The sequence below is a fragment of the Telopea speciosissima genome, unplaced genomic scaffold (assembly GCF_018873765.1).
Source record: "Telopea speciosissima isolate NSW1024214 ecotype Mountain lineage unplaced genomic scaffold, Tspe_v1 Tspe_v1.0762, whole genome shotgun sequence".
Lineage (NCBI taxonomy): Eukaryota > Viridiplantae > Streptophyta > Magnoliopsida > Proteales > Proteaceae > Telopea > Telopea speciosissima.
In genome coordinates, this window is record NW_025318098.1 from 1 (window position 1) to 15,200 (window position 15,200).

At 40.3% G+C, this 15,200-nt stretch overlaps 1 protein-coding gene across 1 annotated transcript; it reads left to right on the forward strand.

The window, feature by feature from the left end:
• Positions 1-9,631: 9,631 nt before the first annotated feature.
• On the forward strand, positions 9,632-13,740 carry LOC122648315 (the record flags this gene model as incomplete). Its single annotated transcript, XM_043841547.1, has 3 exons — positions 9,632-10,911; positions 11,213-12,268; positions 13,022-13,740. Coding segments are annotated over exons 1-3 (3,055 nt in total), but the record flags the coding sequence as incomplete, so codon positions are not given.
• Positions 13,741-15,200: the final 1,460 nt, after the last annotated feature.

The following is a 15,200-nucleotide window of genomic DNA, read 5'->3' on the forward strand; positions in this document are numbered from 1 at the left end:
ACATAGTGACTAGGGCTAGTGTTTGAGTTAAAATAAAACCGCAAGCGTACGGGTCAATCGCAGCTACGGGTCAAACACGAGGAGATATACGCCACTCTATTTAACTAACTTAAAAGTAATGCAAAGTAAACCAAATTAAAGTGTTAAATTAAACTAATTAAACTAACAAAAATCAATACATCCTAACTCATAAGCATCTAACAAAATTAAGGGATTAAATCGGCGTCCTAACACATGAGCATCTAACCTATCAAACTAAAGCGAATTGAAATGAATAAAAATACAGCCACACATACTAACCATATAAAAAGAAATAAGGGAATAAAAATGCATCCATAAACCACAACCATATAAAATTAAAATAAAAGAAATAGAGGGGGAAGAAGAAGAAGATAGAGAGAGATAGAGGAGATGGAAGATGAGATTGAGAGTTTAGATAGTAAAACCTGGATGTGCTTGCATGAACGTAATTGAAAAGCTTGAATACTTGCATAAACTTACCATGGCCTCCTCTTCTAAATCTTCAAGTCTTGTCATCAACTTAAGAACTTAGACTAGAAGGCTTAAAACCTAAACTAGAATTAAGAAATTACAACCCAATTGAAGACTTAAATTGAAATTAAAGCATAAACTAAACGTATTATAATCATTAACTAAAAATCATAAAAGCAAACTAGAACTTAGAAAAGCCAAAAATCATAAATTAGAAGGAGAAGAAGAGAAGAAATTTCACTAAGTGAATGAGCCATTTCTACAAGAGAGGTAGGGGGTATTTATAGGTGGAAGAGAGGAGAAGAGAGAAGATGGAAGTGTAGGAGAAATATTCCCTAAGAAAAGAGAATATTCTCTTCTCTTTCCTCTTTTACAATGCCTTGAATCCTAAGAAAAAAGAAAAAAAAAAAAAAAGAAAGAAGAAGAAGAGAAGATTGTTTACATAGACCTTCTATTTCTAGAAAAATAAACTTTCAATTCTAACAAGTGCTTCCTTTTCTTTGTAGATATCTTCTCCAAGCAATAAAATCAAAGCATCTTTGATTTTTCAACCTTCCATAGATGAGAAAATATAAATCTATCCCAAATAGAATTCTAGAAGTGCCCTCGAGAAGTTGGAGGAGAGAGAGAGAGTAAGGGTGATGACTAGGATTCCTTCAAGAATAAATAAAATATCCATTCTGTCCTTCAGAAAACGTGGAGCATTGGGTGCTTATATAGGTCTCACCATTGTGTTCCTTGCGAAAAATCACCCAAAATAGACCCAAATTTCATCCAATTCGGAGTTGGGGAGCCCAAGATATCTCAAGTTGAAGTTGGACTGTCCAGAACCTTCCAAATGGAATCTTTCGGGTACAGTAAAGTAACTTCTGATAATTACGTTAAGGCCCCTGAAATCCAAACTTCCGCTTCACTTTGTGCCCGTCCGACTGTCAATAATTATAAATAAACCCCTGCAGACCATTTTCACGCGTCGTTACGGAAACGGCCATAACTTCTTCGTTTCAACTCGGAATTAAGTGTCGTTTGAACCATTGCGAAGCTGACTCGATGGGCTATGCATCCATTTACACTTCTAAAAAGCTTAAAAACATCTCCTTAGCATCATCTCTTCCATTTTCACAATAATTCACCTAAACCCTGAAAAGCACAAGAAAGCACCGAGTAACTCTGTCCAATGTGGTAAAATGTATGTTTTATGCCCTAAGATTTCACACATAAATGTGCTCATCAGCTAGCACATAGGGTACAGGGTTTAGTCTGATTGGGTGGAGAGAAACTCATTGGAAAAGGGGGCATAGACTGCTGTCCTACAGACATCAGATAGTTCAATTTCTTGGATAGCATATCAACCTTAGCAGTCATCTCTACAGTTGGATTGATCTCATAGAGACTGCCTTTCTTTGGTTGCACTATGTGTGGAATCTCAGTCCGAGAGGTCGAAGCATGATGTTGGGAATTCTCACTAAGGGTTTCAAAAAGATCCCATGCTTCCGTCTCATTCTTATGCATAAATGTTCCACCACAAGAGGAGTCTACCATTTGCCTATATCGGTCACGGAGGCCATCATAAAAGCACTGGACTAACTGCCATTTTGGGACAGCGTGGTGGGGGCACTTCCTAAGTAATTCTTTGAGTGTCTCCCACGCTTCATGAAATTGTTCGCCCTCTAATTGGGAGAAACGAATAATGGTTCTTCTAAGGCTATTAGTCCGGCCAATGGGGAAGAATTTTTTCAGAAATTCTTGCTGCATTCCCGCCCATGTAGAAATCCTAACCGAATCTAGAGAATGAAGCCAATGTTTGGCTTTGTCTTTTAAGGAGAATGGGAATAGGAGTAACTTTAGGGCATCTTCAGAGAGGTTTTGGATTTTGACTGTAGAGCACACCTCTAAGAACTCATCAATATGCTTGTAAGGCTCCTCATCAGCAAGTCCATAATAGGATGGTAACATCTGTATGATACTGGACTTGATCTCATATTGAGCAGCCTGAATGGCAGGCAGCAGAATACAAGATGTAGGGGTATAGGCAGTTGGAGTGAAGTGCTCACTCAGCGGTCTTCCTAGCTGGTCACCCATTTTATTATTATTAAAAAAAACACTTAAAAATAAAAATCAGAACTAAAAAGTAAAAAAAAAAACTAATTTAAAACTAACGAAATTACTTACTTGGTGTTGGCGGTTGCGCAATTTCACGTGCTGCCCCTATGAACGGTTACACATATGAGCTTAAGGGGTTGGGGGAATTAAAATTAAACCTAAACACCCAATCTAATGCTGGAATAAAATAAAAAAAATTACATAAAATAACCCTAATTACATAACATCTGGGAAATAGAAATAACCCAAATGGATAGCTTGTCCTACTAGATCTAATTGGCTTCCTGCACAAACAAAAAGAATGTTAAGTATACTAAAATTAACCTAATAAAGTACTTACAAATAATAATAAAAATTCTGCAATTATGAAATTAAAGCTAAAACAAAGTAACACAAAATAACTCAATCAATCTTAGCAACCGTGCTTCGGTTCCCCGGCAACGGCACCAAAATTTGATCGTGTCATTAATCGGTAAAAAATAAAATCCTAAACTAATCAAGCAAGTAGCAAGAAAGGGGTCGATCTACGGGGAACTGGAAGGCTAAATTACTAAGATGGAAGTGATGAAAATTAAAATGCAATAAATCTGATTTTAAACTAAGAACAAAAGAAACAACTCTAAACTAGCAACGCTGTGCAAATACGGGAGAAGACTATCTTTAGGGTTCGAATCCCCAATGGGTTGCTATTCAATTCAGTTGCATGCTTCGATTTATTATAACCACAGGCCTAATAATACCACAGAGTGTAGGGTTCCTCCTAGGTATAGACTATCTTGACGAGTACTATCGTCCTTCGCTTATAGGGTTTGGCACGCTTAGTTCGTTCAGCTATAATCCATCATCGGTACAACCACATAAGAACAAAATACCATTGCTTGAATGAAAAACAATGAATCACAGAAACAAAAATTTTCTACTAAATACATCAATTAAAATCATCCAAATAGGAATGTGGTCTCAACATCAAGCAATCAAGCATACAAACCAGAATTTTTAAATAACAAACACTATTAGTTCATCTACACCTAAAGATAGAAAGAACTTAGCCAATCATGGTGGAAGGCGACAAAAGACAGCAATGGCGACAACGATCCATGAAGACGAAGCTGAAATGATGATCCTCCTCCTCTCCTTCTTGCCAAATCAAAGATCCAAAAATAAAACAAAAAACAAAGAAATAAAAGAAGAAAGATGAAATAAGAAGAAGAAGAGAAGAGGGCACTGCTAATGGCTATGGGAATTGAATGGGGATTCCTCCAATGGCAATCTGTCCGTGGGTTTATATATCTATCAGCTTTAAGAAAAGAATTAAAAAGAGGTAAAGATAGGAAAGAGGTAGGATTAGAGAGTCCGCGGGTGATTTTGAGTAGAAGAGATATAAGAGAGAGAGAGAGAGAGAAGTAGAATAGAACAAGGAAAGGTGGCAGATTAAGTGAATAAAATAAATTAAAAAAAGAGATAAGATAAGGTTTGGATTAGGAAACTAAGAGAGAGAGAAAGAGAGGGAGAGGGATTAGAGAAACAATCCGTAGATGAGAGAAAGATATTAGAGAGGAGAGGGAATTTAATCTACATTATCAATTTGATCAATATTCTTTTTTTGAGAATATCTCTCTTTCTTGGAGCCGGGTGGCCCCAACCTGAGAATTAAAGTTGCTCCAATTAATACTCCGGACGGTATGAGTCCAATATCAGATAGCTTCTGAAAATCTCCTAATTTTATGAAATTATGATTATGCCCTTGGATCGTCAGTGAAACTTCTTCCCATCTCGCCGTTGATCGCATGTGTGTCGATCCATGGGTAGACTGGTGCCTGTGTAGCATTGAACTCCTCCAATCTGATTTTCTCAATTTAGTCTTCAAAAATGCATTTTTTCTCCAATTCTTTCAATATGCCAAAAATACCCCTGTACCCTGAAAAAGATAAAAAATACCCAAGGTACCTCCATTCTAAGCAGATAAAATGCAGAATTAAATGGGATAATTTCACACATAAATGTGCTCATCAGTCACGACTCTTAGCATCACATCTACACATCTAATAAGGGATAATGAGACTTTTTAGAAAATCCCAAACCCAAAAAACTATAGAAATGCTCTCAAATAACCCCAAACGATCCACCCGGTCTGGTTTAAACTGAAAATGAACATATGTCGAAATAGGTATCGATTCGAAGGTCACTACCCTCAACATCGCATCCACACGTCTTACAAGAGATAAGGAAACCTTTTAGAAAATCCCAAACCCAAAAAGGTGCAGAAATGCCCTCAAATAACCCCAACCAACCCACCCAGTTTGGTTTAAACTGAAAATGAACATATGTCGGAATAGGTATCGATTCGATGGTCACTACCCGCAACATCCCTTCCACATGTCTAATAAGAGATACAGATACTATTTAGAAAATCTGAAACCCAAAAAAGTACAGAAATGCACCCAAAAACCCCAAACGACTCACCTAGTCTGGTTTAAATCGAAAATGAACATAAATCGAAATAGGTATCGATCCAAAGGTCACTACCCTCAACATCGCATCCACATGTCTAATAAGAGATAAGGACACCTTTTAGAAAATCTTAAACCAAAAAAAGTACAAAAATGCCCACAAATAACCTCAAACGACCCACCAGGTGTAGTTTAAACCGAAAAGGAACATATGTCGAAATAGGTATCGATGCAAAGGTCACAACCCTCAACATCGCATCCACACGTCTAATAAGAGATAAGGACAATTTTTAGAAAATCGCAAACCCAAAGAAATATAGAAATGCCCCCAAATAACCCCAAACGACCTACCCGATCTTGTTTAAACAAAAAATGAACATATATTGAAATAGGTATCGATTCGAAGGTCACGACCCTCCACATCGCATCCACATGTCTAATAAGAGATAAGGACACTTTTGAGAAAATCGTAAACCCAATAAGGTATAGAAATGCTCCCAAATAACCACAAACGACCCACCTGTTCTGGTTCGGACCGAAAATGAACATATGTTGAAATAGGTATTGATTCGAAGATCATGGCCCTCAACATCGCATCCACACGTCTAAGAAGAGATAAGGACACTTTTTAGAAAATCACAAACCGAAAAAAGTATAGAAATGCCCCCAAATAACCCGAAATGACCCACCCAGTCTAATTCGGACAAAAAATGAACATATGCCGAAATAGGTATCGATTCAAAGGTCACAACCCTCAACATCGCATCCACACGTCTAATAAGAGATAATGACACTTTTTAGAAAGTCCCGAACCTAAAAAAGTACAGAAATGACCCCAAATAACCCCAAACGATCCACCCGGTATGGTTTAAACCGAAATGAAAATATGTCCAAATAGGTATCGATTCGAAGGTCACGATCCTCAACATCACTTCCACAAGTCTAATAAGAGACAAGAACACTTTTTAAAAAATCCCAAACCCAAAAAAGTACAAAAATGGCCCCAAATAACTCCAAACGATCCACCCGATTTTGTTCAAACAAAAAATGAACATATATCGAAATAGGTATCGATTCGAAGGTCAACTACCCTCAGCATCGCATCCACACGTCTACTCAGAGATAAGGACACTTTTTAGAAAATCTTATACCCAAAAAAGTACATAAATGCCCCCAAATAAGCCCAAACGACCCGTCCGGTCTGGTTTAAATCGAAAATGAACATATGTCGAAATAGGTATTGATTCGAAGGTCACGACCCTCAACATCACATCCACACGTCTAATCAGTGATAAGGACACATTTTAGAAAATCCCAAACCAAAAAAGTACAGAAATGCCCCCAAATAACCCCAAACGACCCACCTGGCCTGGTTCGGACCGAAAATGAACATATTTCGAAATAGGCATCAATTCAAAGGTCACGACCCTCAACATTGCATCCACACGTCTAATAAGAGATAAGGTCACTTTTTAGAAAATCTCAAACCCAAAAAAGTATAGAAATGCCCCCAAATAAACCCAAACGACCCACCCGGTCTGGTTTAAACAAAAAATAAACATATGTCGAAAGAGGTATCGATGCGAAGGTCATGACCCTCAACATCACATCCACACGTCTAATAAGAGATAAGGACACTTTTTAGAAAATCCCGAACCCAATAAAGTACAGAAGTGCCCCAAAATAACCCTAAACGACCCACCCAGTCCGGTTTAAACAAAAAATGAACATATGTCAAAATAGGTATCGATTCAAAGGTCACTACCCTCAACATCGCATCCACACATCTTATAAGTGATAAGGACACTGTTAAGAAAATCCCAAACCCAAAAAAGTACAAAAATGCTCCAAAATAATCCCAAAGGATCCACCCGGTCTGGTTTAAATCGAAAATGAACATATGTCGAAATAGGTATTGATTCGAAGGTCACGACCCTCAACATCACATCCACACGTCTAATCAGAGATAAGGACATGTTTTAGAAAATCCCAAACCAAAAAAGTACAGAAATGCCCCCAAATAACCCCAAACGACCCACCTGGCCTGGTTCAGACCGAAAATGAACATATTTCGAAATAGGTATCAATTCAAAGGTCACGACCCTCAACATCGCATCCACACGTCTAATAAGAGATAAGGACACTTTTTAGGAAATCTCAAACCCAAAAAAGTATAGAAATGCCCCCAAATAAACCCAAACGACCCACCCGGTCTGGTTTAAATCGAAAATGAACATATGTCAAAAGAGGTATCGATGCGAAGGTCATGACCCTCAATATCGCATCCACACGTCTAATAAGAGATAAGGACACTTTTTAAAAAATCCTGAACCCAATAAAGTACAGAAGTGCCCCAAAATAACCCCAAACGACCCACCCAGTCCGGTTTAAACCGAAAATGAACATATGTCAAAATAGGTATCGATTCGAAGGTCACTACCCTCAACATCGCATCCATACATCTTATAAGAGAAAGACACTGTTAAGAAAATTCCAAACCCAAAAAAGTACAAAAATGCTCCAAAATAACCCCAAAGGATCCACCCGATCTAGTTTAAATCGAAAATGAACATATGTCGAAATAAGTATTGATTCGAAGGTCACTACCCTCAACATCGCATCCACACGTCGTATAAGAGATAAGGACAATTTTTAGAAAATCCCGAACCCAAAAATGTACAGAAATGCCCCTAAATAACCCCAAACGACCAACCTGATTTTGCTTAAACCGAAAATGAACATATGTCGGAATAGGTATCGATTCGAAGGTCATAACCCTCAACATCGCATCCACACGTCTAATAAGAGATAATGACACTTTTTAGAAAATCCCAAACCCAAAAAAGTACAGAAATGCCCCCAAATAACCAAAAAAGACCCACCCGGTCTAGTTTGGACCAAAAATGAACATATGTCGAAACATGTATCGATTCGAAGGCACCCTAATGGGGCACTTCATTGGTGGTCGGCCTAGTTTTACCTTTACAAGGGATATGCTCCTGAAGCAATGGAAGATTGCAGGGCATGTTGATGTTAACTTATTAGAGAGTGGAATTTTTATATTTTGCTTTAATCTTGAAGATGACAAAACTAAAGTTCTTGAAGGGGGACCTTGGTATGTTCAAAGAAGGCCGATGATCCTGCGTCCTTGGAGTCCAGATGTTTGCTTAGAGAGGGTGGATTTATGTTCTGTCCCGGTATGGGTTTCTCTTCCCAATCTCCCTTTTCATTTCTGGTCTTCTGAAGCTCTTAGTTCTATTGGGAGTGTCATTGGGAAGCCTATTGTTACGGACAAGATGACAAGGTCCATGGAGAGATTGTCCTACGCTCGTTTGTGTGTGGAGGTTTCTGCCAACAAAGAGATGCCTCTGTCCGTTCCAGTTTATGGTGATGGTGGTTTTGTCTTCAATCAACGAGTGGTTTATGATTGGAAGCCCCCTCTTTGTGTGCATTGTAAGGTCTTTGGGCATATGATTGATGCATGCAAGTCTGGCAGCCGTAAGCCTGATCAAAAATCCTCGAGAACCAAGCAAGAATGGCGGGTGAAGGGTGTCACGGAAAGAAGCCGCAACCGAGGCCGGAAAGGAGGCTGACTTGCCGGCCGAGCAGACTGGAATTGGTAATTCAAATTCAAATTCAAATTTGGATTCCCATAGTTCTCGCAAGAATAAAGGAGGAGATCTCAATTCCTTGGGTCAAGGCGCCAACTTTGGCAAGAAGGTTTTGAAGAAATCTGAGTTAATTCTTGAAGGTAAGTCTAGTACTAAGGATATTTCACAGTCCAATGCTTTTGCCCTGTTGGAACATCTTACGGAGGAGGTGCATTATGATCCTGATGATTTGATGCTGGATCCAGAGTCTTGTGCCATTCTCTTAGGTAACGAACTGTTGGAGGATTCAAATATGGAAGGAGAAAATTCTTCTCCCCAGCCGTTATCTACCCTTCCAAATTTGGGAGAGGAGGTGATTGGGGGATTTTCCTTGAATAATCAGATTGGCGGATCTGCTGGAGATATTATGGAGGAAATGCCACAATTAAATGCTGCTGGTCAAAGTTTAAATTCAAATCTTCCCACTTCCCATATTGAGAAGACACCTAGTGCGTTGTGCTTGGAAGATGGAGAAATTAAAGGGGCATATTCTGTATCTTCTAAGGGGGAGCTGGCATTGGCAAATCCATTGGATTGTAGCTCAAGGCTGTCTCCATTGGGAAGGAAAGAAGGTGCACCTGATGCGCAAAAGGATAATACCAATTTAGAAGGAAATAAAAGTGGTGAAGAGATGCTGTCTTTAAAAGGCAAGGGAGCTAGTCTGGCCAACAAACCTTCAGCTAATTTTGAAAGATTAAAGAGGGTGGCAGCGGAGAACCGGGCCAGCCAAGGACCCTTGGACAGAGGTATGGGTTTTTCTAATTCTATTAGCTCTTCTCTATTTAACCGGCCTGGTGGAAGAAGTACAAAATTCCAGCCTCAACGAATTCCTGTAAAGGAAGGGCTGGGCATGAGAATAGAGGGACCCATTAAGGGTGGGACTGATATGGCAGCCCATCATCTTTGATGAATTGCATTTCCTGGAACATTAGGGGCATGAATGCCCCTACAAAGAAGCATGGGGTTAGGAAAGGGATTCTGGATAATAATGCAAAATTAGCTATTCTTCTTGAGACTAAGGTGAAAACAGAGAATTGTGCTGCTGTTTTTGACTCTTTCATTTCAAATTGGAAGTATCTCCATAATGGAGAAGTAGGTTCTACAGCTCGCATTTGGGTGGGATGGGATTCGGTTGTGTTTAAAGTGGAGGAGATTCTAAAATCTGACCAATTTATCCATTTGAAAGTAACCACTTTGGGATCCTCTCTCAGTTATTTGTGCACTGCTGTCTATGCTTCTAATTCGGTGGAGGAGAGGAGGGTTCTTTGGAGGGATGTTACTAGTTTTGGTTCTAGTATTTCAGGTCCTTGGATTGCTCTAGGGGACTTTAATATTGTTCGACAACAAAGTGAGAAGCTTGGAGGAGAACCTATCCGTCAGGAGGCTGTTGATGATTTTAATACTTTTATTTTTGACACGGACCTTATGGACTTAAAGTGGAAGGGGGAATTATTTACTTGGAATAATAGGCAAGGGGGCAGCTCTCGAGTTTGCTGCAAGTTGGATAGGGTCATGGTTAACTTATTTTGGTTGGATGTTCTCAGGTCTTCAGAAGCTACTTTTCTGCTCCCAGGGCTTTCGGATCACTCTCCAGCTGTGATTTCAATTCTTGATGGGGTAAATTTTGGTCCTAAACCTTTCCGGTTCTTTGAGGCTTGGATTGGTAGGGAGGGGTTTGATGAAGTGGTAGCTAAAGGGTGGGACAGCACGGTGAATATGAAGCTTAATCCTATACTTAGGTTTGCTGCCAGGCTCAAAAATGTCAAGACAGAGCTGAAGAAATGGAATAAAGATAGTATTGGGGATGTTTTTCTTGCAGTGAAGGAGGCTTCTTCGGACTTAGCTCAGATCCAAATCAGCCTTGCTGCCCATCCCAATGACCTCAATTTGGTTTCTTTAGAAACAGCAGCCAAGAAGAAGTTGTGGGCAGCCCTTAATACTGAAGAAAAGTTTCTTAAAGAGAAATCTAGAGTCAAGAACATTCAATTGGGGGATGGTAATAATAGCTTTTTCCATAAGTCTATGGTGTGCAGGCAAAACAGGAATCACATTTTGGAGGTGTACAATGCCGAAAATGAGGTTATCAAGGATCCGAATCTGATTAAAGAGGAGGCAATTTCTTTTTACATGAATTTGTTTGGTGCTAATGTTGAAGATGTTGGGTTCTTCCCAGAGACTGTCCCTTTGCAACATAGTCGGACCTTGTGGCAGAAGCAGTCTTATTGGGTAGGTATCTAACAAGGAGATTAGAGAGGTGGTTTTTTCCATGAAGAACTCAAAAGCTCCAGGACCGGATGGATTTGGGGCAGCCTTTTTAAGCATGCTTGGGAGGTTGTTGGGGAGGATCTCACTTTGGCCGTTAAGTGGTTTTTTTGAAGTCCAAGATGCCTACCTCTATCAATGCTACTTTTATTAGTCTTATCCCAAAGACCGATAATACTTCTTCGTTACGGGTTATAGGCCTATTGCCCTTTGTAACCTATTTTATAAAATTATTACAAAAGTTTTGTCTAATAGGTTACAAGGAGTTGTGGGGAAGGTGGTTAGTGACAACCAGTCTGCGTTTATCAAAGGCCGCTCCATTGTGGATAATATTCTAGTATGTCATGATGTGGTTAGGGGTATAGAGCAGAAGGGGACTCCCCCTACGGCGGTGCTGAAAATTGACTTACATAAAGCTTATGACTCTCTAAGTAGGAAGTTTCTTTTTGAGATCATGGAAAGGATGGGTTTTCCAAGCAAGTTTATTCGGTGGGTGAAGGCTTGTGTTGATACTCCTAGTTTCTCGATCCTTCTCAATGGGAGCCCAACAGGTTATTTTAGGGGCAAGAGGGGGATAAGACAGGGGGACCCGCTATCCCCTTATTTATTCACAATTGCTATGGAAGGGTTTTCGGCCTTAATGCGGAAGTTGGAAGTTGAGGGACAGATCAGCCTGCTTCCAAGGTGCAAAAGCTCCCATCTTACACACCTGATCTTTGCAGATGATTTGATGATTTTTGTGAAGGCTGTCCCTGACTCTATTTTGGCTTGTTTGGGGGCTCTGTCTGATTTTCATACTTACTCTGGGTTGAGACTCAATAGAGCTAAGTCCTCTATTATTTTAGGGGGCCTTACCCAAACGGCCAGGCTGCAACTATTGGAATTAACGAATTTTGTGGACACTAAGCTGCCCATTCGGTACCTTGGTGTTCCACTTGTACCTCGTAAACTTTCTATGGCAGATTGCTCCGCTATCTTGGATCTAGTGAGGCGAAGACTTGACGGCTGGAAAGCTTGTTTCTTATCCTTTGCAGGACGGTTGCAGCTTCTTACCTCTGTTCTTCAGGGCTGCTATATATATTGGTCGGGCATCTTTGCATTACCTGGTGGTGTCAAGCAAAAGCTGGAATCCATGTTCTCAAATTTCCTTTGGACGGGCCCCTCCTTGGAACGAAAGGTACATTATGTTTCTTGGGATAGAATTTGCAAACCTAAGGATGAGGGTGGCTTAGGTATCCGCAGAATTTCAGAAATGAATATTGCGGGTATCCTTAAGCAAATCTGGTGGATTGCTTCCAAAAAGGACAGCCTGTGGGTTAGGTGGGTTTATGCCCGTTATTTAAAAAATGACTCTATTTGGACTGTGAAAATTCGCCAAAATTGCTCTTGGGTTTGGCGTAAAGTTCTCAAGTATAGAGATTTGGTTGAACCCCATGTTCACCACTTTATTGGGTCTGGCCATGCTACAAGGCTATGGCTTGATAAGTGGCATCCTCAAGGGGTTTTAATCAAAAATTTTGGGGATCGTATCAGATACGATGCGGGTTCTCATCGTATGGCTCTGGTTTCGGATATTATAAGACAAGGCACCTGGCATCCTACTCCTCATGGGTCTTTTGGTCTTATTAGTGCTTGGGGGGATTTGCAACATGTTCCTATTTTGAGAGGCAGGGATGACCTTATTATTTGGAAGAATTCCCCTAATGGCTTATTTACTACTAAGTCAGCCTGGGACATTGTTAGAAGATCCTCTTATAAAGTAGGGTGGCATAAATTTGTTTGGTTTACTCAGAATTTTCCTAAGCATTCTTGCACAACTTGGAGATGCCTTATGGAAGCTCTACCTACCAAAGATCAGCTTATTAAAAGAAATATTCAGGTTGGGCCGAATTGCATCTTGTGTTGGGCTGGTACTGAAAGTCATGAGCATCTTTTCTTTAATTGCCCTTTTTCCACTAGCATTTGGGGTCAAATTAGTTCTTTTTGCTCCCAAGGGGGTGGAGGCCCTACCAATCTCCAGCATGTGCTTGCTTGGCTCTTGAGTGTTGGTTGTGCAAATGATAGGATGGATTTGGTTCCCAAGTTGGGTTTTTGTGCTACTGTGCATTACATTTGGTGGGAGAGAAACCGAAGGCTGTTTGAGAACAAGGTTAGAACCCATGATCAGATTATAGAGGCAATTCGTCTTGATGTGGCCATTAAGTGTGCTGCCTTTCCCATTTCTGCTGTCCACAGCCCAAGGAACCAGTTCTTGGCTGATAATTGGGGGATTAGGGTGGATTGGAAGGTGATTACTCAAAAAACCTGTGCTTGGTTTAGACCTCCTACTCACATGGCAGTCCTTCACTGTGATGGGTCCTTAACAGCTGATAGAGCTTGCTATGGTGGAATCATTCGTGATGATGCAGGTGTTGCCATAATGGCGTATGCGGGGAAGGGAGATATTAATTCTGTTCTAGGCATGGAGCTCTTTGCAATTTTAAAGGGGGTCACTTTTTGTATTCAGAGGAACCTACTTCGGGTTTCCATCAGATCCGATTCCAAATTGGCAGTAGATATTCTTAATGGGGCTGTGGACTGCCCTTGGAGCATGCAAATCTTGAGGGACCGTATAGCTATGCTACTACAGCAATTACACCGTAAGGAGATCAAACATGTTTGGAGAGAGCTCAACCAGCCAGCAGACTTTATTGCAGCCATGGATACGGGGGATGGGGAAGCAATTTTTTATCCACTTGATTTCCCACAGGACCTGGTGGAGTTGGTTAAGAATGATTCAGATGGTAAAGTTTTTTTAAGGACCTTGTCTCATTGAGTTGTTGGCCTGGTCTTAGGCTTTTCGACCGAGGGCCTGTCCTCGGGTTGTTTTAGGGGCTCTCCTCCCCCTCTTAGGCCTGTCTAAGGGGGGAGGACAAGGGCTATCTTCTTCTGTATTTTTTTTTTTTTTTCCTCTTTCTTAATACAATCACACTTACCTATCAAAAAAAAGGTATCGATTCGAAGGTCACAACCCTCAGCATCGCATCCACACGTCTAATAAGAGATAAGGTCACTTTTTAGAAAATCGTAAATGCAAAAAAGTATAAAAGTGCCCCCAAATAACCCCAAACAACCCACCCGATTTGGTTTAAACCGAAAGTGAACATATGTCGAAATAGGTATCGATTTGAAGGTCACGACGCTCAACATCGCATCCACACTTCTAATAAGAGATAAGGACATTTTTTAGAAAATCCCAAATGCAAAAAAGTATAGAAATGCCTCCAAATAACACCAAACGACCCACACGGTCTGGTTTAAATCGAAAATCAACATATGTCGAAATGGGTATTGATTCGAAGGTCACGACCCTCAACATCGCATCCACACGTCTAATAAGAGATAAGGACACTTCTTAGAAAATCCCAAACCCAAAAAAATACAGAAATGCCCCCAAATAACCCCAAACGACCACCCGGTTTAGTTTAAACTGAAAATGAACATGTCGAAATAGGTATCTATTCGAAGGTCACAACCCTCAACATCGCATCCACACGTCTAATATGAGATAAGGACACTTTTTAGAAAATCTCAAACCGAAAAAAGTACAAAAATGCCCCCAAATGATCCACCCGGCCTGGTTTAAACCGAAAATAAGCATATGTCAAAATAGGTATCGATTCGATGGTCATGACCTTCAACATTACATCCACACGTCTAATAAGTGATAAGGACACTTTTTTGAAAATTCCAACGCCAAAAAGTATAGAAATGCCCCCGAATAACCCTGAACGACCCACTCGGTCTGGTCTAAATCGAAAATGCACATATGTCAAAATAGGTATCGATTCGAAGGTCACAACCCACAACATGGCATCCACACGTCTAATAAGAGATAAGGACACATTTTAGAAAATCCGAAAGTCAAAAAAGTACAGTAATGCCCCCAAATAACCCCAAACGATCCACCCGATCTGGTTTAAACCAAAAATGAACATTTTTTTTTAATAAGTAATATGTGAGTGTATAAAAGAGAAAAAAGGAACAAAAGAAGGCAGCCAATTACCACCCCTTAGACAGACCTAAGGGAGAGGAAAAGGCCCCACACCCCCCGAGGACAAACCCCTCGGATATACAAGGAAGAGATAATTCCCACCCCAATCAAGGAGGCCTAAAGTAGGTCTTCCTATCAATATCATCATGAATCAGCCTCATCAGATCTTCAGGAAAATCCGGGGGATACATAATAGATTCCACATCCCCA